Raw genomic sequence first — 26,359 nt, 5'->3', positions numbered from 1 at the left:
GTCTGGAATTGGGGTCTTTTGATTAACGCACGAAGAACGCGAGAACGCACAAATATTTTTTAACGCACGAAAGTCTGGAAATAGGTACGTTCCGTCTGAGGTGGTCTGGACATAAACATATTTGTTTGGGACGGTCTGGACATAAGGACTTTTGGTCTGGGACCTCAACATGGGCTGCATTGAAATATTGAACTACATGGCTAAAAGCTCTTTTTATCTACTTGGTACATTCGTTCGTGTCACAGTTTTCCACCATCCCTTTAAAAGTGTCACACTTTTTTTTAAAAAAGAAACAAAAATCTAATTGTTAATTCTTTGCATAAAAATCCATCAGACTGCTAATTGAGTTTAGAAAGATGCGATGCATAGAAGCATTTACGTATACCAGGGATCTTAAGATATTTGGAATTTAAATTAGGTCTTGAATAGTTAACAACAAAACGCTCAAAAGAATGATTTGAGCCAATTAAAATTGTTTCCTCCGAAAATAGTTGACAGTCCTAAAAAGAGAAGACTGCCAACTGTCATCTTCATTCCGTCTTTACTACTTTATACATTACGTCTTTATTGTATGTTTGAAAAAGAGGAAATATAATTTTTCTTTATCATTATGTGTTCATGGGCTCTTAATTAGTTCGAAGAGAGCTGGTACAAAATTGCAACAAAATTGCAAAATCAGATAGTACATAAAGACAAGTATCTTGCGTCACCTGCAGAGGGTATCTCGAAGGCAAACAATTTCTACAGTTTTAATAGGCCAATTTCTTAATTGAAAGTCTTTTCCTTACGAACTTCGTTTAAAAATTGTAACTTGATGTGGAACAAATGGCCGATCTTTTGTTTCATGTAAAAAATTTGTTTCTCATTTAGTTCAAAAGACTGAAAACAAACTCTTTGTCCATGTAGAATTTGAAAAACTGGGGTGGGGCGATTCCCTAATCAAATCCCAACAAGTTGTATACACTCAAATATTCAAAAAAAAACAGAGAACTAGATTAGTGGTAACTTCGCAAAGCCTATTATCCTATATAAAAGAGAGGGCTATACCAGGCCATTCTATTACTCCTAAGATTCAGATTGGAGGCAGCAGCATGTTTAAAATAGTAATGATATAGTTGAATTCAGAGTTCTCCAGCCTCAACTATTAGCTAAGTGTATGGAAAAAGGAAAACAATTATAAAATAGGCGGTACTGTGATTTAGAAGTATACCAATTTTTCAATGCAACTACATTATACTAAGAGATCAATCTGTGACCCTAAAGATAACTAAAATTGCAGATGAAGCGAATTTCGTCGTAGTTCACTCCACAACCCAACCAGACGAGTATCAGCCAATTGAAAAAGGAACGCAACGTCTATTGCCCATCACGTACTTCAGGTTTACTGCAGACTTACATGTCTACTTGGTTCGCCCATCCATAATACATGGGTTAGTCTTGCTCGTCAAGTCTTCCACAAGCAGGCAATCCTACCCTCAGAGTGGCTTCACTTATTCAGTCTGTCTCCAAAGGAGGGCGGTGGTTGATACTCTATGAAACTCTCGTCGTGAAGATGTCTGCGGTCATTCTCTAGATGTCGAAGTCCCGGGAGATCTTAAAGTGACCTAATAATTACTGATCTCTGTAAAACCACATATGTTCCTAAGCAGCTAAGTTATGTTATGAATTAAACCCAAACTCTAACTTAAGAAATTACCTGACTTATAAATTTCAGAGCAAAGTTACCACAGACCTTATTCCTAACTAAATCAAAGTTAGAATCAAACTAAGTGTACTCTACAAAAAGTCTCCTAACTATTTTTATTTCTCTATTCGATCTCTGAGTCTACACCGACTCTATCAAACAATCCTAAGAAGTTAGAGAAATCGAACAAAGGAAATACTATTACCGCTGAGAATAACAAATGTTGTATAACAAGCAAGTGAATTTAGAATAAAGTAATTGGGTTATGAAAAAGGCTCAAAAATTAGCCGTATTTATATTAGCTTATCTTCTCATATCTAGAGATAATTGAGTCCTGCGGGATTAATTTAGCCTAATCAATAGCGATAATACTTTTTAAGGGCTATAAATGTGGCCTGATTTCTAGGGATTTTGTATATCCGTACGCATTATGTAAGTTGCAAAAAATGCGTTCCAGGTCATTTGCTCATGCCTACATCTTCAAATAATAATTTTAGTTTACTTTCAAGGTGTTTCATTTAGTAAGATTATCAGGTCCAAATAATACCTTTATTTTAAATTTGGTACCAACTTAGTTTGAGAGAATCAAATCATAACTCTAATTTTGATCTGTACAAATAACTTGATTTCTCCTTGGTCTATTTTCGATGTCGATTTATACGGTTCATTGAGATTATTTAAATGTTAGTTCCAATTTCTTTAACTTTCGTTTTTCTGTAATTCTTAAGTTTCAATTTCTACAGTCCAATAAAAACACAAATTAGTTGCAATTGCCGAAATACCAATTTGGAGATTTTTGGTGATTTGAAAACAAGTTTTTGAAATAAAAGTAATTTGATTACAGAGCCCAAACATAAACCACTCCGCGAAAATAAATCATTCCTGAAAATCTTGCTAAACATTCTTCTAATAAAGAAAAATTTTTACATTTTTCTCTCTCTCTCTCCCAAATTACTGCTTCTATTGATCCCCAATGTCTTCTCAAAATCATTCACAGTGCCATGAGTATTGCAGAATTGTTCCTGGTCGGTCAAGTTTGATGGCATACAAAAGCTCTTATTTAATCTTCTTGCTTTCGACATCATCGTGCACTAAACAATTTGTTCCTAGAAACATTTAATGCTTTTGCAAAATTGATTGTCACTTTCATTGACATCGTTGCCTGATAATTTTTTGACGTTAAAGTCTTGTCAAAGCTTGCCTCGATAAGTTCATCACGAACGTGGAATTCCTCTACTTTCGAGAAATCCGTTACCCACATATCTTCTAGCTCATAGTCTTCATCGCACTGTTCATCATCGCGCAGCTCCTCAGTTACTATTGACAATATAAAAGCGTTTTATTAGAATTTTCAATGATGTTTTATAGTGCAACCAATTTCTTTGCATGATTGCAGTTTTTTTCTGCAAGATCGTTTTTGAAGTTCATCTTTGGCGCTAGGAAATTTAGCCTTTTTAGTTCAATCAATGTTTTTTTTTTCAGCTCTAAGTTCTTTGAACTGCTCCTCACTAATGGTGTCACTTCCAAAAGCCCCTCAACTGGACACAAAACTAAATTTTTCAAAAAAGCTTATGAGCTCCATAATTTTTTCTAATATTGACTTGCTAACTTTTCTGTTTTTGGCCTAAACCTGGTTACCTACAAGCTTTTTTGACTTGAATTGATCCATTAGAGACGGGATTCAATCAGACCTCTTCAGTAACTCAGCTGTTTTGTGCAAAACAGTTACAGCAAAATCTGTCTGTTTCTCAATGATTGAGATTTTCTCGGAAAAAATTTCAAACGAATGCCATCGTTTAGTTCAATTTTGTCGGTCAAATTTTTCTCTCTCAGTTAATCATCTCAACGACACTCTTCCTACTCGCTGTAACCAGTATTTTATAAAACTGCTCATAGTGAAAAGATTTTAAACAATTGTTGATCAAACTGGTACAAAATTTCTGTTAGAGTACAACATAGATTTTTGACCTCCAAGAGGCTCTGGGAGAATCACTGATAGCAAGCAAAACCCAACCACACAAGTTTGCAGGGAACCGTTTCGTCAACTCTTCTTCCGTCCGTCTAAGCATAACGTCCGAGCTTAAGTGATGTTCAGGCCTTCAATAATTCTAAATTTTTTCAATCATCGTGAGAATAACTGCTGCACCAATTGCACATAATCAAACCAGTTGTAAATGAAGTCCGTGAGGTAAATGAGCACTTGTCATCTTTTTTGTGGATTTGCTAACATTAGCCCGAAAAAACAAACTGACGGTCATTCAAGAGCAAAATAAAAGACAAAAGTCAGGCCCACATGAGCGCAAATGTCTTTCACAAAAATTTTGCTAGGATGAGCATTGAGGGGAAATTGTTGCCCAGCAGAGCGATTAAATAAAGCAAATCAGATGTTTTGAATGGCTAAAAAAATCGCTACACTGATACTTTGCTAAATGTTCTCTGCCGCTTGTGTACGCTGAGTTCAATTAAGATTGTCTCTAAAATTTTGTTTGCGATAAGTCAGTAGGTCTCAAACTAGCAATCAAATTAGAAGAGTTAATAAACATACTTGCACTATCTTGAAAGATTTATTTTAAGACAATATATAGTAAAATTTACTATTATTGCTGCAAAACTTGAGTATCGCTTCGCTGAAATCAATTAATTCAATTACTCATTATCATGTTTTTGTATTCATAAAATTTTGAAACAACTTATAGTTACTAAACAAACTGTTGTAACAAAAATCACGCAATGATCAAGTTGTTTCGGTTTTTTCTGTCTCTCTCGGTTGTACCTACAATGCTAATCTTACTACGCCTAAACTTCTGTTTTCTTTATCAAACAAATCTTAATCTCGTAAGCAAACAGATAAAGTTACGTTTCAGATCTGTCACTTTTGGAAAGAAGAAATGAAGGAGATTTACTGAGCCAGCAGCCATTGCTCTACTATTCTTTCTTACTTACTTAAGTACTGTCGATCCTTGCTCAGCGTTCAATATTTCTTTGGTTTTTCACTTAAAGCACATGTCATCTCCATTAATTTTTAGTTAACATTAAAGATTAATTTGAAAACTCATATCGCTCCATATTCGTTATCAACCGCACAGTGAAAGAATCAATCAATCTACGTCATAAGACTCTGTGTTTATCGGGATTTCTTTCAGGAAATGCGTTTAATCTGAAGCTAAGAAAATTGGTCTTCACTTTCTATAACCACTTCAGGCAACTACCCATAGTTGAGAAAAGTCAAAAATAAATTTTTTGAAAGCTGAAAAATTGACCTTCCTGGTGATCGAGGAATCTTAGTAAAAATTGGGATTTCAAAATTGTAAATATTATTATTTTTCCGGAAATATCATCCATAGGCACAACACTACAATATTAATTGATCTCAGTCTCAATGTTGCACGAAAATGACTGCGGATACTCTCCCAGGTTTTCCCCGATTGGCTCAAATTTTCCAAAGGTCTTAACTCTTGACCATGGTTTTAAGATCTTTAGGGTGAAAATATTTAGGACTATTTTGTTGGGGCCAGTTGCAAGCCAAAAATTTATCTCTTGGACATTGGTGGTTAATAGTCGTTTGCATTTCGATTTTTTTTAATTGGTGGCGAGTGCCAAAAATCAAAACTATCAGATTTCGTCAAAATTGAACAAGGTGAGTATAATTTTTCCTTATTGGTCTTCGGTTATCATATGATTACCATCTAAAATTCATTTGGGGGCCCAGTTCTCGTAATTTCCTTTTTTCGGCAGTTGGGTCATTCCTAAGCACCAATTTTCTCTCAACTGGTTAAAATTAGCACCATTAGAAAACGCCGATCAATTACAGTAACCGTACAAAAATTATGGGGGAAGGGTAAAATCTTATTTCAACTTCCGCTCCCAAATTTGTAGGACAACTTGGAGACGTTCCCATGTAAATTATGTAAATAACTTTTCCGATAGGCGATTCGGTCAGTATGGTATCACCAGAGGAAATCATAGTTGCTGTCAAAAATTTTATCGTTCTGTAATTGTTCTAGCGACCAAATCTGCAGCTGCTCTGCGTAAGAGGATCTGTTTGGTCAAAGGAGATCTGACCAAGCAAAAGGTGGATGTCATTGTCAATGCAAGTAAGAACATTTTTCTCTTTTCATTTTTTTTACAAATAGAATCTATTAAAAAGGTTCGGTACTTGGGCCGAGGATAGATGTGCTCAGCCCATAACATGTAACAAGACATTCAACTCAGTTGATTTAATGTCACAAAACCCGACACCGGGAAAAAATATTAAAACTCACCATGTTACAAATTTTCACCACATTAATTAGATGAAATGTTAAACATTAATTTCTACAATTAGTTGCTATAATTTCCGTACCATCGATCCCATCACCTGTTTTCATTGACCATCAATAATTGATAAAGTCCCAAGTTCATAACAATAAAAACATTACTAGAGCAAAACCGTCCAATAGTTTGTTTAGACAGTCTAATGAAAATAGAGTTCAAAGGTACGATTAAGTTTTTAGATACGATGATGATGATGATGATGATGATGATGATGATGATGATGATGATGATGATGATGATGATGATGATGATGAAGGAGGCTTTAGCACTTTTTCTGATCTGAAAAGTGCATCAATCAGAATCAGTAGGCTTGGCAAAAAAGCATCTTTTTTGGCATCTGCTTGAACAGTCTGTAATTTAGTTCGTTTCTATGATAACTCGAAAGGTCATTCCAGAAGAAGCATTCCCTGTTCTCGGAAGCAGTTTTTTGGAAATTTGTTCTACCAGTAGGCGCCCGAAACATTTCACACCTATGTGGGTCAGCAGAGTTCAAATTAAGTCGGAACAGACTTAGCAGATACGCTGGAGATTTCTTGTTTTTCACCTTGTGCATAAGACAGCCAACTTTAACTTGAATTCGCTGTTTGATTGAAAACCAATGCAGCTCTTTCATCAACTGTGTTGTTCTTGTTGTACGCGGTTTTCCAAAAAAAGCGTATTGCGGCATTCTGGACTTTCTGAAGCTTTTTCAGCCTTTTTTCAGGTAGGCAGTAATCATATAAAGCGTTACAATAGTCAAGTCGCGATAGAATGTAGCATCTGATAAATAATTGACGTTGATCTTGATCAGGAGATTGTCGAAAAGAGTAAAATTTTAGAAGATAGTAGTAACAGGTTTTGGAAACGAAACGTACTTGGTCGTTCATATTATTAATATCTGCCTCGAGCCAAGAACCCAATACTTTGATTGAAGGTTTTTTGATGAGGGTTCTCCGAAAAATCCAAAATTTTTGGGATGCTCTTGTCAAAAGTGTTGGGCGTGAAGACTAATAGCTCAGTTTTGTCTTTGTTGAGAATCAACTTTAACTAGTCAAAAGATTCCTCAACTCGATTAAGTACTTCTTCACATTTCGATGTTAATCGTTCTTCATGTATTTCAAAGAAGAATTCAAAAATGGTCAGCGTAAAAATGATAGAGGCACCCAATCGTGTCAAGTGCTTCATATAGAGGATTAATGTAAAAAGGAAGAGCAAAGCCATAGAATGCTCCCTTGCGGAACACCGGTTGGTTGCTCGATAGAATCTGATAGAACATTTGTAACTAGGACTTTCACTGTTCTGTCTCGAAGATAGGTAGCAAAAAATTTTGCAACAGCCCTGTCTAGACTAAAAGATTTCTTCAAGATGTCAATCAGGAGGTGGTGCTGAATTTTATCAAAAGCGCTGCTGAGGTCACGCGACGCACTCAAAATGTATTTTTAATGTCATTTTGCATATCCAATTTGTGCACGGAATCGGGACAATTTCTGTAGAGTGACTTTTACGGTATGCTGATTGCATGACGGGCAATTTGTCAATGTCGTCAGGACGTGTCGTTAATTGATTGTAAGCGATTGTGTACAATACGTTCTAGCGGTTGTACACAATCATGGTACTTGAACAAATGAGGTTCATAGTTTACTTCCTTGTATGTACTGGGACAACTCCTTAGTTTCCGTTCCAGTTGTGTGTGTGTGCGACTTTCGAGTGTTTCTACATTCCTGTCTCGTGCTTGCTTGATAGCTGACTAGAAAAGAGCAAACACATCCTTGACAATCTCGTCAGGTTGAATTCGGCTATCAATATCATAATACTTAAACCAATTTTTTAGGATATTTTCAATAACAGAAAATACGGAAATCAGAGTCACTGATTTTCATTTGAATTTTTGTAATTTGTAGGTACTATCAGGTTCCACTTGATTACTCCCAGCATCAACATCAAACATCAAGCAAAAATGGTCGAATTTCAAGACATGATCAACCTTCATATTAATTTCCATGGAAAATTAGATAAAACAAAGTCTAAGGTGTTCCCGTAAACGTGAGTTTGTATTTTCGCATGATTGATCAGATTCAACTCATCTATATAATAATCAAACTCGTCCCATGCTGAATTTTTACGGGAAAAATTAAAATCTCCGAGGAACAAAGTATTTTCAAATTCCAGCGCGTAACTTGCCAGATCTTCATCGAACGTTCCCGAGAAGCTTTCCCAGTTTCCACCTGGAGGTCTGTAGATTGTGCGTACACAACATTTTATGCTCTGGATGATTAATTTGACTACATGGTACTCAATATCCAGCGAGAAAACACTATTCAGATTCCTAAAACATACGAACTCAAGCTCAATGACAAAAATTCCTACTCCTCCTCCTCTACCCTGCCGGTTGCTTCCGGAAAAAAACATAGCCAGTACGTTTCGCTGCATCAACGTGAAACATGGTCCCTTCATTTTGCCTTGCTATCTTTCAGAAACTGACAAAAAACAACTGCTTGGTTTATAACTGAGAAGTTAACAATGTCACTTTTTTTATTGCTTATTGATCTGGCGTTAAAGAAAGCTGCCGTTCGCATGCACTTCTGATGTCAACATTCATTTGTTGAGGTGATAGACTTGATCCAAGATCTCGCTTCATCATTCAGAAAATATCTCCTTTGTAAAATATGTTGAGGCCACGTCTCGTTCGACCCAGCTCTCTCGGTTTTCGCTCCTGGTAGAATTAATGGGAAAGATTTTATATCATTGCGTCGACTTTGAAGCAATGGGACTCAGATCTTTTTGCTTGAAATATTTCATCAAGAAATCTGTTGTCATTTGAGCAGCAACTCTGCTCACAAAATAATGCCGTCTTGGGGGACTACTGGGTTTCAATTCAACGCCGCTTATTTCATTTTTCGTAATTGACGATCCACATTAACGTGTCTAACGTTTTTAGGACGTTTTCCAATTCAATTCGCCTTCATATTTTTCCATCATATTCATCCACAAACTGATCTTCATATAGCAATCGACTTTCATCCTGCTGATTCTTAAACTTACGTTTCTTCATTTCATTTCTCTCTGAAGCGGAAATATCCATCCGAGAGCGATTACTGCTCTTGATTGGATTGATTGGTTTATCAAGACCCTTCCGCAGAGCGTGCACATAAGAGTTTTGAGGTTGAACAAAATTCAGTTTGTTTTCAGCTAAAGTTTTCTGAAAATATGACGTATCAGCAGTTAACTGTTCAATGGCAACCAACTTCGGGATGATTTTCGCTAGCAGATCAATGACTGAAATTTTTGCACTATCAGCGCATCTGCAGGCTAAAGCACCAGTTGTTGCATCCTTATGGTTGACTCCAAGGCATTCAATATGGATGGATTTTTGTTGCAGATCTCACAAACTGCAAGGTCCGGTGCGCTTGCTGAAGAACAAGCAACGCACGCAGTCATTTTCTTAATCGGCTATTAACTTCGCGGAGATATCAGAAACGAAAACTCCTCCACCTCACATCCAACAAACTTTTTACCTACGCATAAATTAGAGGTCGCCAGAGCTGTTGAAGTTACAGAGTTTGAAGTGATTTCCGCACTATTTTCTTCACTAACTGTTTTCTTGTACGCCGATTAGCCCTTGTTCTTCTTTTAACACTCTCTACAACGATTGAGCTTTGGCGGTTGCAAAGCATACGCTGGAAGAGAGTCAATGTGCAAGTTCGTAATTCCTGTTCTGAAGGCTGATGTAACTCGTAGTATTTTTTAATATCCCCGTCTGCAGATACCCTATTTGGAAAGGTGTACTGAATTACGTTGAAAGTAGGAATGCGACTCACTCGAGCACAACTGTTGGAAGATGTTTGGCTCTCCCAATCGAGGGCAGAAAACTATCCGCTTAATCTGTGGATATTCTTGAGTTCTCGGGCAAGTTGTTTAGGGGACAGAGGTCTTTTGTAGTTTGAATGGTGCTTCGACATTGAATTGTTTATCTTGCCGTGCCAAATTACAACATCGTCGTGTCTGGTCTGAGTTTTTTAAAGCAAGTATTGAATCGATTTCTTTCGCTTTTTGGCGTAGGGATTGACACTCAAGCGAGAAATTTTGTTTCTTTTCTTTTGTTTTTTTTGCTTCCTGATTGCCCAGAATAGTGGGCTGGGAGCAATAATTTTCATTCAAATACTTGTTTCTAAAACCCTCCCATTGGCGGTCCCCAGTACAAGGTTTCCATTTAACGTGCAACTATTTTATTTTGCTGGATATGCGTTACCTTTGAGTGTATTCAATAGTGACGTAGATATGGGGGAAATAAAGTGTGAAAGGTCGAACTGATCCAAGTAAGTATAAGGTATCAAAAAGCTATATCATTAAATTTATACTTATTTGAGTGGTTTCGTTTATATTACTACTATGATTAATTTGAATCAAGTAGTCAATTTTTGATTTCCAAATACACCTACAAGCTATATTCCTTTGGTTCCTTTGATTATTCCAGAGTCCTATTAGTTCAGTTTCTTCTTCAATTTTTCTGTTCAAATTTATCAACAACTATTTCAAGGGCTGAGTTTAAAGCAAATCATCCTTGAAGAGCTGTCCCCTCTTTTTGGGCAGACATTTAAGATTTTATGACCAATCTTTTATTCAGGATTTGATGGTACAACTGTCTAGAAGGTTTAATTGATTAATAAATTTTCACAAAAATTCACTTTCTTCGCTGCATTAACAGTTGCAATGTTGTGTCGTGTGTTTGAAAATGAAGGCCTTGAGGTAGAACTTACAAAAAAATGAATCAGCTTTTCGGTTATATTAAATTAATTCAGTTATATTAAATTAATCGTTCGATTATTCTTCTACCCGGGTAAGATTTGGAACTCAGTCTAAAGATAAAAATTGGCTAAGAGCTATGCAAAGATGTGCTGAAAAAAGTTTTAAGTTTTAAATGGAAGTTAAATCTAATATTTATGATAATTGTAGATCACAAAAACGGCAAGTACTTTTACTTATTAAAGCTATATTGTTTTGTGTTCATTGGCATCTTAGGAAACATTCACATCAATTGATCATTTTATATGAAAAGGTAAAATTAGCTTAAAATTTATTATTTAAAAACAATTTAGGGAAAAATATGCAAACATCAAGCAGAAACAGTTTGAGTTCTCATCGTCATACAACACTACAAAATTTCTCAAAATTCGATAGAACAACTGTACTCAATTTTTTAGCTTTCAGAACTTTTTTCGTAACTCTGTTTCAATCAATTTTAGGAAAAAGATGCCGAAGATACGCTAGTCCCAAAGACTGAATAAAAATGACGAAAGCAATATTTAATATGCTCAGTTTTCCACAAAATATGTCGTCGTTATGTTCATTTTTTTGGCGTCAAACGTAAGCAATCGTCGGTATAGTCGAACTGGGACGTAAGAAAGCTTTGATATAATTGGTTTCTTAAAATCTGCATGTGCGGTATTTCAGACGTGAGATTTGGTGGATTAGGGGATCGTTTCTGATGTTACTAATGTTCTCAGTAATTAATTCAAATGTGAAATGAAAAATTTAAAAACGTTATCGGAATAAAGTAATCGATGGGTTGTTAGACAATTTTTTCATGCATTGAATGAAAAATTTTCAAACAACTGAAACAGAAATAGAGACGGAAAGGAGATAAAAGGAAATTTTGTAATCTAAATAAGAGAAATCTTCATTATACTTAATGCTTAACTGTAATTTTAAAAAATTCTCTGTTTTTGTATCCATATTTACGTATATAAGAAACTATTAGAGGATATTGAATTGCATTATTTTTAAGAGATACTATTTTATCTAGTTAAAATTCTTTTGATTGTTTTTGATGACATCATTAGGTCATAACTGTAACACACTAACTGTTGCAAGTTCCTTTAGTTAGGGATGTAATTGTATCTTATCTTGACATGTTTTCTTGTATCAATTTAAAAACTCTCATTTACTAATGGGACAAATACAAAAGCCGTATCATTTGAAACCTGTCGCATTGCAAAAATTTTCAGCTCTATCTTATGAAGAAGTACGAATTTCTAAAAATTAATGATTTTGCAAAAAAAGAAGTGCTAGAAGAAACCTTGTAAATCTTATAACTCATGGTTAATATCCTAATTTGAAGTGATAAATACAAAATTGCTCGTTTGCACAAGTAAAAATTTTGATTACTTCTTTGAGTAAAAAGTGATCCAATCTGTCAAGTAACGTTTTTTAAGTGTATGGGCGGAAATTTATGAGCGGAGAGCAGGCAACACTGATTTATGAGTGGAGAGTATTAAGTCAAAAAACCAGAGTGCAGATTTGAAAAATTTTCCTAAACCTACCTCTACAATGAGCATTGAAAAATCTGGTTTTCTAAAGCATAATCAATGCCAAAAATGCACGGATTCTAAATGTTATGCTAGAATCTGAATTAAAAATAGCAAAAATATTGTATAAATTTTGTGTAAAATATTGTGTAAAAATAGCAAAATTGTATAAATTATAAATTTGAATGTTTCCTACGCACAATCAGAACACCGCAAGAAAAATTCTCTCAATTACGAAAAAGATAATATTAACACAGTTATCTTCACAAAACATATTTCAATTATTAAAAAGAGATTCTGTTGTTTAGTTTCCATGTAAAACAACGGTTTCAAAAAAAGTCGAGTTCAAATTGATGAAAAATGCTCTACTACAGAAAAAACTTCCTGGCTGACTAGCCAGCAATAAACTAGCTGATGATTGATTATCGCGACCCCGATTGGAACAAAAGCAAGGAAAAGAAAATGAAATCCATTTGATCATTTTGTTGTAAATAAGCCCAAAAGTAGGAGGTGCTCGTTTGCCTGGACTGTTCTATTTGGTCTAAAGGCTGGGTCAAGCCTCCAAAAAATGTTCATTCTTCCAAATGGCATGAGCACCTATTGACATTAAACCTGTTAACTGAGACCAACTAAAACTAATTTTTAGTAACGCGCATTCAAATATTGATCTTTTGAATTTTTTCTCGTTTCCTTTCTTCATATTGACTCGGCTTATTTTAGATTTTCTGCCGACAAAAATCTCTTTTAATTTCAACTGAGTGGGTTCACCGAAGATTGAGGTTAGCCTGGAAAACTCATTGATTTCAGGCGAAATGTTGAAAAACGGGATAAACTAGGACGAGAGAAACAAATTTGTGTCTGACAAAGTTAAAAATAATAATAACAGGATAAGTCCTATTACGATCCCAAAAATAGAAAGAAAACCAAAAACCTTGCTATGATTAACGTTATTCAAACAGCCCTCCTTAGTTGACAAAGTAGTTGCTATTTTTCAGTGCACAATTTATAATGAAAAACCATAAAAATGCCTTAAAAATTCTATTTTTAGTCTTTTTTTCAGAAAAAAAAATATTGCAAAAATTGCTCAAAATCATAGCGAAAAATTAATTTTATGAGCTTCAAAAAACACATTAGCTTTTAAAAGAAATCAGTGAATGCAAATAAAAGGCAAAAAATAAACAAAAAAGAAGAAATTTTACTTATGTTTTCGAAACATAGTGGCGACAAAGGAATTAAAACGAGCATCAAAATGACTAGGAGGCTCGTTAATGTGACTTCGCACATGACGTTTCGACCCGAGCTTATCAACTTTCTTTACTTAATCGTCAACCAAATGACATAACAAAAATAGATATTTGAGTTTAAAACAATCGTTACACAATCTGACCACCTATTGAATTACATAATGCCATGCCTCATTAAAGCGCTAACGAAATCTGCCGTTAAAGAAATTACGAGAAAAAAACAACAAAATTAGCAAAAACAAAAATTTTCCTGGCAAAAACTGAAAAAACTTTCAAAACTAAAAAAAACCTAATAACAACGTCAAAACGCAGTCAGATAAAACCTTGACAACACAAATTTACTATTTCCTAACTAAACAGCAGATGGAAATTGTTCTTAATGAGACCAGGTGACAAGTCGACAAACTGAACGAATAATGAGGAGAATTTTGAAAATTTATTAATATATTTTAAACCAAGATATTTCAAAAGTCTTAAAAAGCATTAGCTTTTAACTAAAAAAACTTTGACAAATTTGTAAAAAGTTGTTACGAAACCCAAGAGACCTGTCTTTGGTTAGACTTAGCCACTGAAACAGACTAAAGATGCAGAACATCTCAAAAAATTACAAACGATTTGCGAAAACACAAACTATTGATACCATTAATATCATTAGCTATGATCTGAATAGTTTATACTTTTAATTCAATTGTTTTTCCTACTATTTCAGCTAAAGAATTTATACTGAGATGTTAACTATGTATACCTGCGCCACATTTGAAAAACATTGGGATCTGTTATTACGCGATTGTGTTGAAAGAAGAGAAAAAAACCCAAAACTGACCACTCAAAAAGCGTTTATAAAAACGCATATTGTCCACTAAAAAAACGTCAGTGACCAATTTTTTTAATAAATATGGTTTTTTTGCAATGCACGAAATTGGACGGGACCTCTCAATGATGAAAATAAGTTACAAGTTGACGATGAGAACAACAAAAACTGAAAAGCTTGAAAAAAAATTGAAAATGTAAATCATAAACTTTAAAATTGTTCGCTACAAAAAGAGTGCTTCGGGTAACATCATAAATCCAATCTTCAATTACAAGCTTATGTGACCGGTCAGCAATTTATGGCTACCTAAAGAACAAAAAAACAGGAAAAAACAGCAAGTTCAGGAAAAAATTGATCCAGAAAAGTGTCGAAGGCATAAAAAGTGAACTTTTCAATAAAAAGTTTTCTGGTCCCAAACCTTTTTTTAACAGGAAGGTGATTCTTCTTTTTTTTAACAAAATAACTTCAAAAAATCACCAAATATGAACAAATACATTTGAACCTCGAAATTTTTGAGAAAACTCGTAGTATCAACGCCATAAAATTCAATAGCTTTCAACGGAAGCCAGTAAGTTCGCTAAATTGAAGGGACAACAAAATTGTTGGCATTTCATATTTCATCAATAAACCTTTACCAAATGTCATTAACTATGAAAACGACAACAAATACAGGCTAAAACAAAAACTTCAGTATAAAAATGCCTGAAGAAAGTGTCGAAGAAACTTAAATCATAAACTCTACTCTGAAAACTTTATCTATGATCCATTGAACGTCTTCCTTAAACCAATGGAAACTATCAGAATTAGAACAATGTGATAAGACTTCAAAGAGAACCAAAATACGAAAAATTATCCAAAAATTAAAAAAAATTATGAAAACCCGTTGCATCGATGTCCTGAAACTATTACGTAGAAGACAAAACCGGAAACCATATTGTTATCGTATGCAGTAGAAAAAAGGGGGTTCTATAATTACTGAGACTGACTATCAAATCACGAAAAAAGTTTATGGGTGGTTAAAGTTTAAAAACAATTTTCGAAAAAACTATTTTTAAGGACTTAACAGCCATTAATTTCAATAGCTTCCAACGGAAGTCAATAATTATACTCCGATATGCTCCGATTGGAGGAAAAAGATATTTGTCATGGATATCTAATCAATAAAGCATCACAATAAGTCTTATGACTATGAGAAAAACAACAAAAACAGTCAAAAAGCAAAAATTTCAGGAGGAAAATGCAAGAAGAATATGTCGGAGCCATTTTAAATATAAGCTTTCCTCTGAAAACTTTATCTATGATCCACTGAACGTCTTTTCTAAGCCAATGGAAGCTATCAATATTTGGATAAGGTAATAAGACTGTTCGCTATAAACTGAGTGCTTTGGATAACATCATTCATTCAATCTTCAATTACGAGCTTATAAGACCGGTCAGCAATTTACGGCTACCTAAAAAACAAAAAACAGGAAAAAACAGCAAGTTCAGGAAAAAACTGAGCCAGAAAAGTGTCGAAGGCATAAAAAAGTGAACTTTTCAATAAAAAACTTTTCTGGTCCCAAATCTTTTTTTAAACAGGAAGGTGAATCTTCTTTTTTAGCAAAATAACTTCAAAAAATCACCAAATATGAACAAATACATTTGAACAACGAAATTTTTGAGAAAACTCGTAGTATCAACGCCATAAAATTCAATAGCTTTCAACGGAAGCCAGTAAGTTCGCTAAATTGATGGGACAGCAAAATTGTTTGCATTTCATATTTCATAAATCAACCATTACCTCATGTCATTAACTATGAAAACGACAACAAATACAGGCTAAAACAAAAACTTCAGTATAAAAATGCCTGAAGAAAGTGTCGAAGAAACTTAAATCATAAACTCTACTCTGAAAACTTTATCTATGATCCATTGAACGTCTTCCTTAAACCAATGGGAACTATCTGTATTAGAACAATTTGATAAGACTTCAAAAAGAACCAAAAATAAGAAAAATTATCCAAAAATTAAAAAATTATGAAAACCCGTTGCATTGATGTCTTGAAACTATTACGTAGAAGACAAAAACGGAAACCAAATTGTTATCGTATGCAGTGGAACAAAAAGGGGTTTTATAATTACTGAGACTGACTAACAAATCACGAAAAAAAATTTAAGAGTGGTTAATGTTTAAAAAAATTTACGAAAAAACGATTTTTAAGGTCTTAACAGCCATTAAACTCAATAGCTTCCAACGGAAGTCAATAATTATTCTCCGATATGCTCCAATGGGAGGAAAAAGTTATTTGTCATGGAAATCTAATCAATAAAGCATCACAAAAAGTCTTATGTCTATGAAAACAACAACAAAAACAGTCAAAAAACAAAAATTCACGAGGAAAATGCGAGAAGAAAGTGTCGGAGCCATTTTAAATATAAGCTTTCCTCTGAAAACTTTATCTGTGATTCACTGAACATCTTTTCTAAGCCAATGGAAGCTATCAATATTTGGATAATGTGATAAGAGTTCAAAGGTAACCAATAATACGAAAATATCCAAAAATCTAAAAAAAAATTTGAAATCTTGTCATTGAAGTCATAGAAGCAATATCTAGAATATAAATCCACTAATCAGAAAAATTTTGATTGCAATAGAAAAGAAGAAAAGAAGAGGGTGCTGTTGCTACTCAGACTGACTGACAGTTCACGAAAAAAAGTTTAAGTTTGGTTAACATTCAGAAAAGATTTTCGAAAAATTGTTTTCAAAGGCTTAACAGCCATTAAAATCACTAGATTTCAACGGAAGTCAATAAATACGCTCAAGTATAATCCGATTTGAGGACGATGACGTTTTTCATTCATAGGTAATCAAAAAGACATCACAATAAGTCTTATGACTATGAAAACAACAAAAACAGGCAAAAACCATAAATTCAATAGAAATGTGCGAGAAGAAAGTGTCGAAGACATTTAAACCATAAGCTATTCTCTAACAACTTTATCAGTGATCCACTGAACGTATTTTCTAGGCCAATGGGAGCTATTAATATTTGGATAATGTGATATGAGTTCGAAAGTAGCCAATAATATGAAAATAACAACAAAATTAAAAAGAAAAATTGAGATCTTGTGTCATTTAAGTCATATATCCAATTGTTAGTAGATAAAACCGCTAACCAGATAACAGTTGGTTGCAGTAGGAAAGAAGAGGCTTCTGTCATTACTGAGATTGACTTACAGTTCACGAAAATAAGTTTATGATTGGTTAATGTTCAAAAAAAATTTCGAAAAACACTTCTTAAAGTCTTAAAGCCATTAGCTGTCCAGACAAAGCACTATATATGTTCACTTAATGCTTATTGCGGTACATATTTCACCTTTAATCAATCTGTTTATGCCTTAGGACTCCACAAAATTAGCAAATCCTCAAAAAGGAAAATCATATTTTCATGTAATATTACGAAAACTCAGTGTCGAAGCCAAAAAAATACGAGTAATTCCTTGAAAACGAATTTTTTGTTCATTGGGCTTCATTTGCCTGTTAATGAGGTTTGTCGTATAGAAACCTCGATATGAAAAGTGGTTAGTCTCTCGGTGACTTAAAAAAACAAAAAAAATAGAAAAGTTTTCTAATGAAGAGCTCTCAAACAGAATTCGATTTTTTTATAGCGAACTTCCCTATGAGACCAGAACTAGTCGTTTTAACGCCTTCAGTCTATTAGGAACACACAATTGGTTCATTTTAAGGCATGAAATGTAAATTTGAAATACTTTTTTTAATAGAAAATATCTTAATTTGAAGAAAAATTACACTAAAAGTGAACAAAATCATGCCAAATATCCCGTGTTCACACAAAACTTCAATCGTCGATAACTCCTCGAAAAAAAAAACGAAATTCAAAAAAAAAATCTTTTTAATTTTGAATTGTACGCTGGAACAGCTTTTTAATGATACCACTCACATTTCTCTACGATGAATATATCGATCGGCCAAAATTGACTGAACAGAAAAAACCCATTTGAGTTTATGGTTCCTCCCCCCACAAGTGGGTCGGAACAAAAAAACGGGGACAAGTCCAAACAGAATAGTCAATTCTTAGACTTCTATCTGTTAGCTCCAAGTTTTCTCTTTCGAATTTTTCATATATGCGCTATCACTTACCTTTAGCACATGGGACATGTTGTCTGTAATGTAGAATGAAAGTTTAAAAAAACAGAAAACGGGAAAAACTACGAGAAATGTAGTGAAGTTTTTCTAACAGTTTATCAAAATAAACAGTATCTAAGTTATTAAAAACATTAGGCAGGCTTAAATAGGAAAGAATTATTCTGCCTCATTGGAAATACGATAAAATCTGGAATTAATAAGATGTCAATAGCGGCAACAATTATGGACGAAACTCAAAATTTTCCTAACTTTACATGAAATCAAACAAGGTCAAACCTAAATCAAATATAAATTAGCTATCAACTGAAACAATTAAGTAGATTTACTAATGCCTCATCAGAAATTAAAAAGACATGCCATTATTAAACTCTGTCAGTCGAAAGAACGACATAAACAACAGTCGCTAAGGGAAGAACTCAGAAATTTTATTAATATTCATTGAAAAGAAATAGTGCCAAAACAGGAGAAAAAAAATTCATCATGATAGGTTGCGTACTAGAAGTTGTCGGCACACAAGGTTGGTTCAATCATTTCGTTTAACTCTCTCTGTCTCTGCTATAGTTACTTCTCTCGGGAACTTTTTGTTCTGTCGATCATTTTAATCCAGAATTTGCTCGATTACATTTTGACATTTCTCGCACAGCCTGTAGTTTTTAGACTTTTCTCATGAGTCATTCACCGACATTTTTCAGACATTTTTCACCGACTTCTCTCACAATCAGACTTTGCCGGGACTTGTCTAGACTTCAGAGAGCGATCGCTCCTTCCACCGACCATTCTGAGTCACTCAACCCCCACCACGTACGATCAAATTAGTGTGATCGGAGGACAAAATGATATTTATAAAGTGACATCACGGCTCGACAAATGTCAGAAGTAAAATAACCGTCCTCGATTAGAAGTGCGACCCAAAACTGTGTCTTGTGATTTTGTTCAGGTAACAGCATGCTAAATGGGCAAACTGGAACAGACAAAGCTGTTCACGCAGCTGCTGGCCCTCAGTTGAAGCCAGACTGTCAGAAACTGACCCCATGCAGAATTGGAGAAGCAAAGGTCACCAAAGGTAAATGAATAGGGCAAAGTGAACTGAATTATATTAGGTTAACTGTAATCATGAATCACCTGCAAAAGCTCTACGTAAAAACTGAATTGACTATGACTAATGACGACAGACTAGAGGACATTTTCCGTGACCTTTTAAAAAAGCAGTTTTCTACAGAACTGTTCTGCATAACGTTCTCTACTCTTCTGTACTCTAATTAAACTGACAACAGGATGCTTGATAACAAAAACCAATTAAGTTAAAAAATCGACCGATGAATATTCTGTTGAGATTCAAGAAATCGAACTAAAATCTCCTTATCAAATTCTACTCTAAACCCTACCGAGAAGCTGAGTTTAAACAAAGTTGAGAGCCACCAATATTATTTAAATTTAGTTATTAATACCCTCTATCATTAGTTAGAAATCTATCATTGTTCGATTTGTTTCATAGGCGCCGTTTCAGGTTATAACTTGGCAGCCAAGTACATAATACACACCGTGGGTCCGAGGGAGCAAAGACCCAAACAACTCATCTCCTGCTACAAGAATAGGGATCTGCTGATTGCTAATCACAAATTTTAAGGAAATTTTCATTCGATAGTATAAAAGTGAATAGTAATTTTGTATACTATTACCAAACCCCATTGGAGAATACATATCCACAGAAATCCTTCAAAGTAAAAATTTCTCATTTGATGATAGTAGATACGCAGGTTGAGGTGCCAGACCGAACGTCGATGTGTCCAGACCATCCCAGACGGAAAGTATATACGTCTTACTTAATCTTTTTTTTCTAATTTAGACTCCATCATTTTAATCGACGTACCTCTAGTATATATTCTGCAACTAAAAACAATAGAATTTACAAATCAAAACGGAATACACCAAATTCGAGAAATCCAGAAGTTTTTCCGCATCTTGATTCGATATTTTAAGCAAAACAAAATGCAATAATACAAAAACGCGAAACACAAAACAAATGATGATTTCCACCATCTTGTTTTTCCCATATATATATATATATATATATATATATAATATATATATATATAAAGATTCGTTACCTCGCCAATCCTACGTTTTGAGAAAGCAAATTTGCTTTTCAATGTCAGCATTGGCCGTTCCTTCCTGTTTCGCTGACAACAGTGAGAGTGAGGTAAACCATTTCAAATATATTCAAAATCGGGAATATTTGCCACTGATGTTCGCCATTGCGGAATTTGATGGCATGCGAGAAAGGCAAACAGATTTTTGTCACTTTTGTCCGGAAATTTGCGTCGCTAACATCCGTGCTAAGGTAACTACCTTCCGCGCAAGGCTTCTAAAACTCATTAAGGGAGAAAAAGTTGGATATAATTAGTACTTCTTATCAAAATGAAGTGAGGAGTAATTATAATATGAACCTGTCAAAATTTTAAATACGAATTGAGGCTTAATATGCAGTGACGACGATACCCCTGCTCACAAATTGCGGACATTTATGTAATAAAGTTAATTTTCCGAAATCCGTGACGGAATTCTGTAAAGATTTCCGCAATTTTATTGTCACTGTTGTCCACAATTGAAACATTTCTCTCCTACGCGAGAATGGGTGACAAAATGTCGTCACTCGTGTTCGCAAACTCGGACTTTGCTGAATTTGTGGGAGTGGCGACGTAATGTTCAGTTATTTGTCAAGTCCTCTAGTGGTCCAATTTCGAAGCCATTAAACTGCGTCAATCTTTTAATGCTTCTGCTTGAAAGAAATCCTGTAACATTGTTTTAAACTTAAGTGGATTTACCACAAAATTTACAGCGAAAAAGATCACAGCAAAAGCGAATTGCATTGTTGTACGTCATCACAAGGGAGAGAAAAGCTCTTCAATTTGCGTAGCTTTGTTCTCATGCGCAAATCAAATGCCTGTCGCTAGAGCGTGACTTACAATCAACATTAGCAATATTCCAGAAGTTATTTAAATGGTGAAAATGCGATCTGACAGGACGTACCAGATTAGACCGGTTCAGCATGGGATCATATTTAGTTAGAGTATTCAGGTATTGAGAGTTAAAGAGGACCCTTTTAGTTTCTTTTAAAACGTCGCATTCGAAATTCGTCCCAACGCAGCAATCTTTATTTGCTCGGACACTAGACATCTGATTTTTTTTTCTCTAAAAACAGTGCATTTTTTTCCAGAAAATAACCTTGTCAAAAAGGAGCAGAATTATCGGCAGTTAATTTCCAAAATTATATCATGATTGTCTCGAAAAATTTTTGCCGAGAAGTAATTAAAATTTTTTCATTGAATCATAATAATAATAATAATCTAGCTATTATCATTTCACTCGAACGATGAGAACGCCTATTTGAGAAAAAATTTTCAAAAATCTTGATCCTTTGGAACGTAGATCTCAGTCACTTTGGTCCTTCCTCAGAAGAACTTCAACGGTTATATTGTAAGATCTATCAAGAATCTATTGAGCAGATTACGTTTTTGCAGGACTCAAGATCCGGAGGCTTATCTTGTCAAAATCTTGCAAGATTTTACAAGATAGTAATCTTAAAATTAAAGTGAAGTAAAAATGCAGCTTTTTACTCAAAGTCATGCAGAAAAGTTGTTCTTGGGTTTTGGTTAGGGATAAATTATTTTCGTTGACTGATTAAATAGGTACAAGGCGTAAATTCTAAACAGTCACGTTTTCTGCTTTTCAACAATTAAAAAAGCTTTCTACGTCATCACTCCAACACATTGTCAAAATTCAAATATTGAGGTGGAAAATTTTTATGCCATATATCAATTTTTCTCTTGGGGCTAAACAAGAAGTTTCATGCGTACATTACCGCCAATAACATACCTGAAACACTGTTTTGTAGAAAAATAATCTCGGTTAATCTCTTCTTTTAAATTTCGGTGATGTGCTTTTCTTTTGATTGTATGTTCAGCGCATGTAGCCTCGTTATCTTTTTTGTTTTTTTACAATGCAAGAATTTGATTGTTTTGATGCTCTGCCTTTTTTAATTTTTGTAAGAGGTTTTCACACCTTTTTTTTATGACTTTGAGCTTTCAAAACAGGATAAACCGGTAAAGCTCATCGGGCATCAAGTTTTATTAGAGGCCCTTAGTCGTGCTTCAAGTGCTTATAGTGATGAGGTAACTGAGAAGGCCGTATTTCAAAGTTAAAAGGTCATTTTCAGGAGTTTTTGAGCCCAAAATGTTTAAAGCGTTTTTTCGTCTTTCTTCGAATTTTTGTTGGACCAGTCTAAAATAGAGGTTTGTAAAAATTGATAAAGGTATTTTGCAACGAATAATTACATTTTACGACCATTTTAGGAGCCATATCTTTTGGTACTCTAAACTTGCAAATTTATTCAAATTTTTACAATTTTTTTCAAGTTTTTATGAAAATTTTTGTCATATTTTAAATTTTTCAGCCCTAGCTATCAAGCAACCTCCTCAACAGTTTGATAACAGGTTACTGCATAGTTTTTAGTGTTAATAGAATGGTTTTCAACATTTTAAGGGGTAATAGAATGGTTTTCAACATTTTAACATCACGAAATTTAGCAAATTTTTGGGAAAATTTGTTTTTTTTTTCAAATTTGTAAAAATTTGATATCATTATCTAAGTTCTCCGAGCCCCAGGTGCCAGGAACTCTTCTATAGCGTTTGAAAATTGGGCACTATTTTTGTTGGCCATGGAATGGTTTTCGTCATTTTAATATCAAAAACTTTAGCAATATTTTGAAAAAATTTGTAAATATTTTCAAGTTTTTTTGAATTTTTTTGTCATTTGTTAGGTTTCTCCAACCTCAAGGGCCAACGAATCTCCTTCAGCGTTTGATAATAGGTTACTGCATAGATTCTAGTGGCAAGGACACAGGTTTCCTTTTTTTTAAATAACACGATTTTTAGCAGTTTTGTTTTAATGGAATTTGAAATTTTTCAAGAATTTTTGAAACTTTTTCACCAGCAAGTTTTCTGGTACCATGGGCCCAGGAACTTGCTCTACGGTTTGATAATAAGATACTGCGTAGTTGCGAGAGGAAATGGATTAGTTATCAAAATTTTAATAAACTGAGTTTTATCTTTTTTTTTGATAAAATTTATTTTTTTTTCAATATTTCTGAAAAGCATAGCATGTTCCAAATTTATTTACCTTTATGAGCCAGTGAAACTCTTTGAAGTTAGAAATAGAGATATTGGATTGTCTCTGGAGGCAAGGAAATGGTACTGAAGTTTTTATTATCACAAAAATTAGCAAGATTTTGTTATAATTTGCCACTGTTTTTAATTTTTTGCCGATCTTTACAGGCCAACAAAACCTTTTTATGTCTCGCAGATGGGTCACATGGCAGAACTCCACAGGCCGAAACATTTCCGCAGAATTTAAAAACTTTCTTGCATTTGTCAGTTTTTTTGGTCAGTCATATCTCATATTTCTCGAGTTTATCTGCCATTAGTGGACAATAAATCTCTTTAAAGTCCTGTGCGTGAGTTAATGAGTATATTGAATTGTATCATATTTGGCCTTCAGGTTTAAAGAAGAGATTTAACTTTGAAGAGTTTTAGCTTTGAATATTTTGTTTAGTTTGTTTGATTAGTTTAGTTTTTTTTTGTGCAAACCCCATGTTTTTGTGCCCCTGTTTTTTGTTCCCCTCTCATTTACTTATTTTTTGCTGATATTTTTATTTATATGTGGTACCTTAGCCTTTTTTGTAGAGTCGAAGCTTCCAACCCTTTGCATGCCCTATCTTGCGCATTTTGGCATTTTGATGATGATCCTGTTTATGTGTTGGCCTTAGCATTTTCATGGTCTATCTTTTTTCCCCTTTGAGGCTAGGTAATGCGTATTTTATTCTCTTTCTTTTTCTATCTTATAGCTATTTTGTTTTCTGGTCTTTAAAGAAGCTTGAGGTCCATAAGGCAGCTAAGTCGTGCTTTCCGGCGCTTCCTTCGCAACGGTTTTCTTGCGAGGGTCTTACAAGATGGGTGGTCATCTTGCAAGATCTTGCAAGATTCTCAGAAGGTCTTGCAAGATGATGTGGAATATTGCAAGATTGTTGCAAGGACCTGCAAGATAACTTTCCGATTTTTTTGTCCATCACTGTTTAATTTTGCATACATTGACATAAAGTTTGATGAACACGTTCTTTTCTGCCAATCAGATACAGGCCATGGATCTTTTCAACAATTGCCCCCCTTTGGTACCTAGTAGAGAATCGCCACCCCTTCTGTGCTATACTTTATCACGATAATACTTGGTCTACAGTTTAGATAGCCGAATAATACTTTAAGCGCAATTGCGGACCGCTGTTCACGCCACGCCTCTCACGCGCTGTGGGATGTAATCCGGAAATCGCGGGTCGGCTATCGCGGCGAAGCCGCGACGCGCGCGAAGCTCGCCCACCGACCCGCCATTCGGAAATTCTTTTCGCTTTGTATTCCGGTTCGGCTAGTTGCCATACCATAGCTTGCTTTATTCTATTCAGTTTAACATAGTATGTGCATGCGTGGAAAGTTATATGTCGTCTCTGATTGGTTAATAATTGGCTCGCGTAAATTCTATTCAAGAATAGCCCCCTTTTGCAAAGGGGGGGGGGGGGGGGGCAAATTTCAAAATTTGTTGAAAAGATCCCAGACCATTTTTAGCAGAACATAGCCATGTAGAGTTTGTGAATAGTTGTTTTGAAATTAATTGTAAGAAACGGCTGTGTCCAGAATAATACTGTTATTAGCGTGTTATTGTTCTCATTAGACAAACAGTTTTACACTAGATCGTGCATTTGTTTTATCGAAGAGTTTCGTGGAAACTTTTTATTATTTTTATATGCAACCAGAAGTATTTTAACGGCTAGTGTAATCAAAATGGGGCTCTGTAATGCATTTCAGGGTTAACTTACTTCATTTTGTTGAAAGACAACGCTATAAAATTACCACAAACTTTCAACTGGTTTAGAAAAGAGAAAAAATATACCAATTTGCAGTTTTTTCTGTTTCCTATACCCATTGAACCTTTTCTTTACTCATCTCAACTGTCACGAAAGCAAGATTCTGTGTTCGTGCTGACAGTGAAATATGTCAAGCAGATCCTTATGATGTTCAACCTGTAGCTTCGAGAAGCTTCTCCAGCTGAAAGAGAAGAGCATTGCATTCTGCTGCATCTCCACGGGAGCTCTCGGCTATCCCAGAGCAGAGGCTGCCGTAATAGCACTCTCCACTGCCAAACACTTCCTACAGGAGTTCGAAACGGACAAGGTAATACAGCAAACGCAAACTTGATTCATTTCTAGCCCAGGCGGAGGTGTTCAGACCCACTAAACCTCTGATTAGACCATCCTTGAGCGCACACCTGATCAGGGTGCGCTCGAAATACATGGTCTGTTAAACTCTTAGAGCAGACTTTGGTATGGACAACGGCCTGGAACATTTCCAATCAGAGATAACTAAATTGAGCTCACACCATTCTGATCAGTTCAGATTTCGAGCGCATTGGAACTGATCTGAAAGCATTTTGAGCGCACATTTGCGTTAATTTTTTTTTGCATTTTTAACTGAGAGATGTTTGGCTTCGCAAGAATTATTTTGCAACACTTGGTTTTTTTCAGTAGCAATGCTCTTAAATGTTAAGAGATTTGTGCATGTGTAAAAATGTTCTCTGATCACACGGCTTTGAGGGCACTTGAGATTGATCAGAGGTGATTTCGTGTGCATTAGAGTCTAATCAGAGATGGATTCGAGCTCACAGTAATTTGATCAGAGGAGTCTTTCGAGCGCACTTCAAGCGCAAACGGAGTTTTGAGCGCATGGTAGTCTAATCGGAAGTCACTGTGAACTGCGTTGGTCTGATCAAAAG

The 26,359-nt window shown here is 34.8% G+C and overlaps 2 protein-coding genes across 4 annotated transcripts in view; one reads left to right on the top strand and one right to left on the bottom strand.

Moving 5' to 3' along the window:
- LOC142349858 (uncharacterized) overlaps positions 1–26,359 on the bottom strand; it is a 277,179-nt gene that overhangs the window by 55,334 nt on the left and 195,486 nt on the right. The window lies entirely within an intron of this gene.
- Positions 1–26,359, top strand: part of LOC142349691 (serine/threonine-protein kinase ULK2-like) — a 58,403-nt gene that overhangs the window by 20,654 nt on the left and 11,390 nt on the right. Inside the window, exons 7-10 of the mRNA XM_075401421.1 lie at positions 5,689–5,778; positions 19,422–19,547; positions 19,992–20,079; positions 25,617–25,761. Of these exons, the coding sequence (XP_075257536.1) occupies positions 5,689–5,778; positions 19,422–19,547; positions 19,992–20,079; positions 25,617–25,761 (449 nt within the window). The remainder of the gene's footprint in view (positions 1–5,688; positions 5,779–19,421; positions 19,548–19,991; positions 20,080–25,616; positions 25,762–26,359) is intronic.

This window comes from Convolutriloba macropyga, chromosome 11, assembly GCF_964194025.1.
Source record: "Convolutriloba macropyga chromosome 11, txConMacr16.3, whole genome shotgun sequence".
Lineage (NCBI taxonomy): Eukaryota > Metazoa > Xenacoelomorpha > Acoela > Convolutidae > Convolutriloba > Convolutriloba macropyga.
The sequence above is the reverse complement of the archived record's forward strand: the minus strand, read 5'-3'. Positions and strand labels throughout refer to the sequence as shown.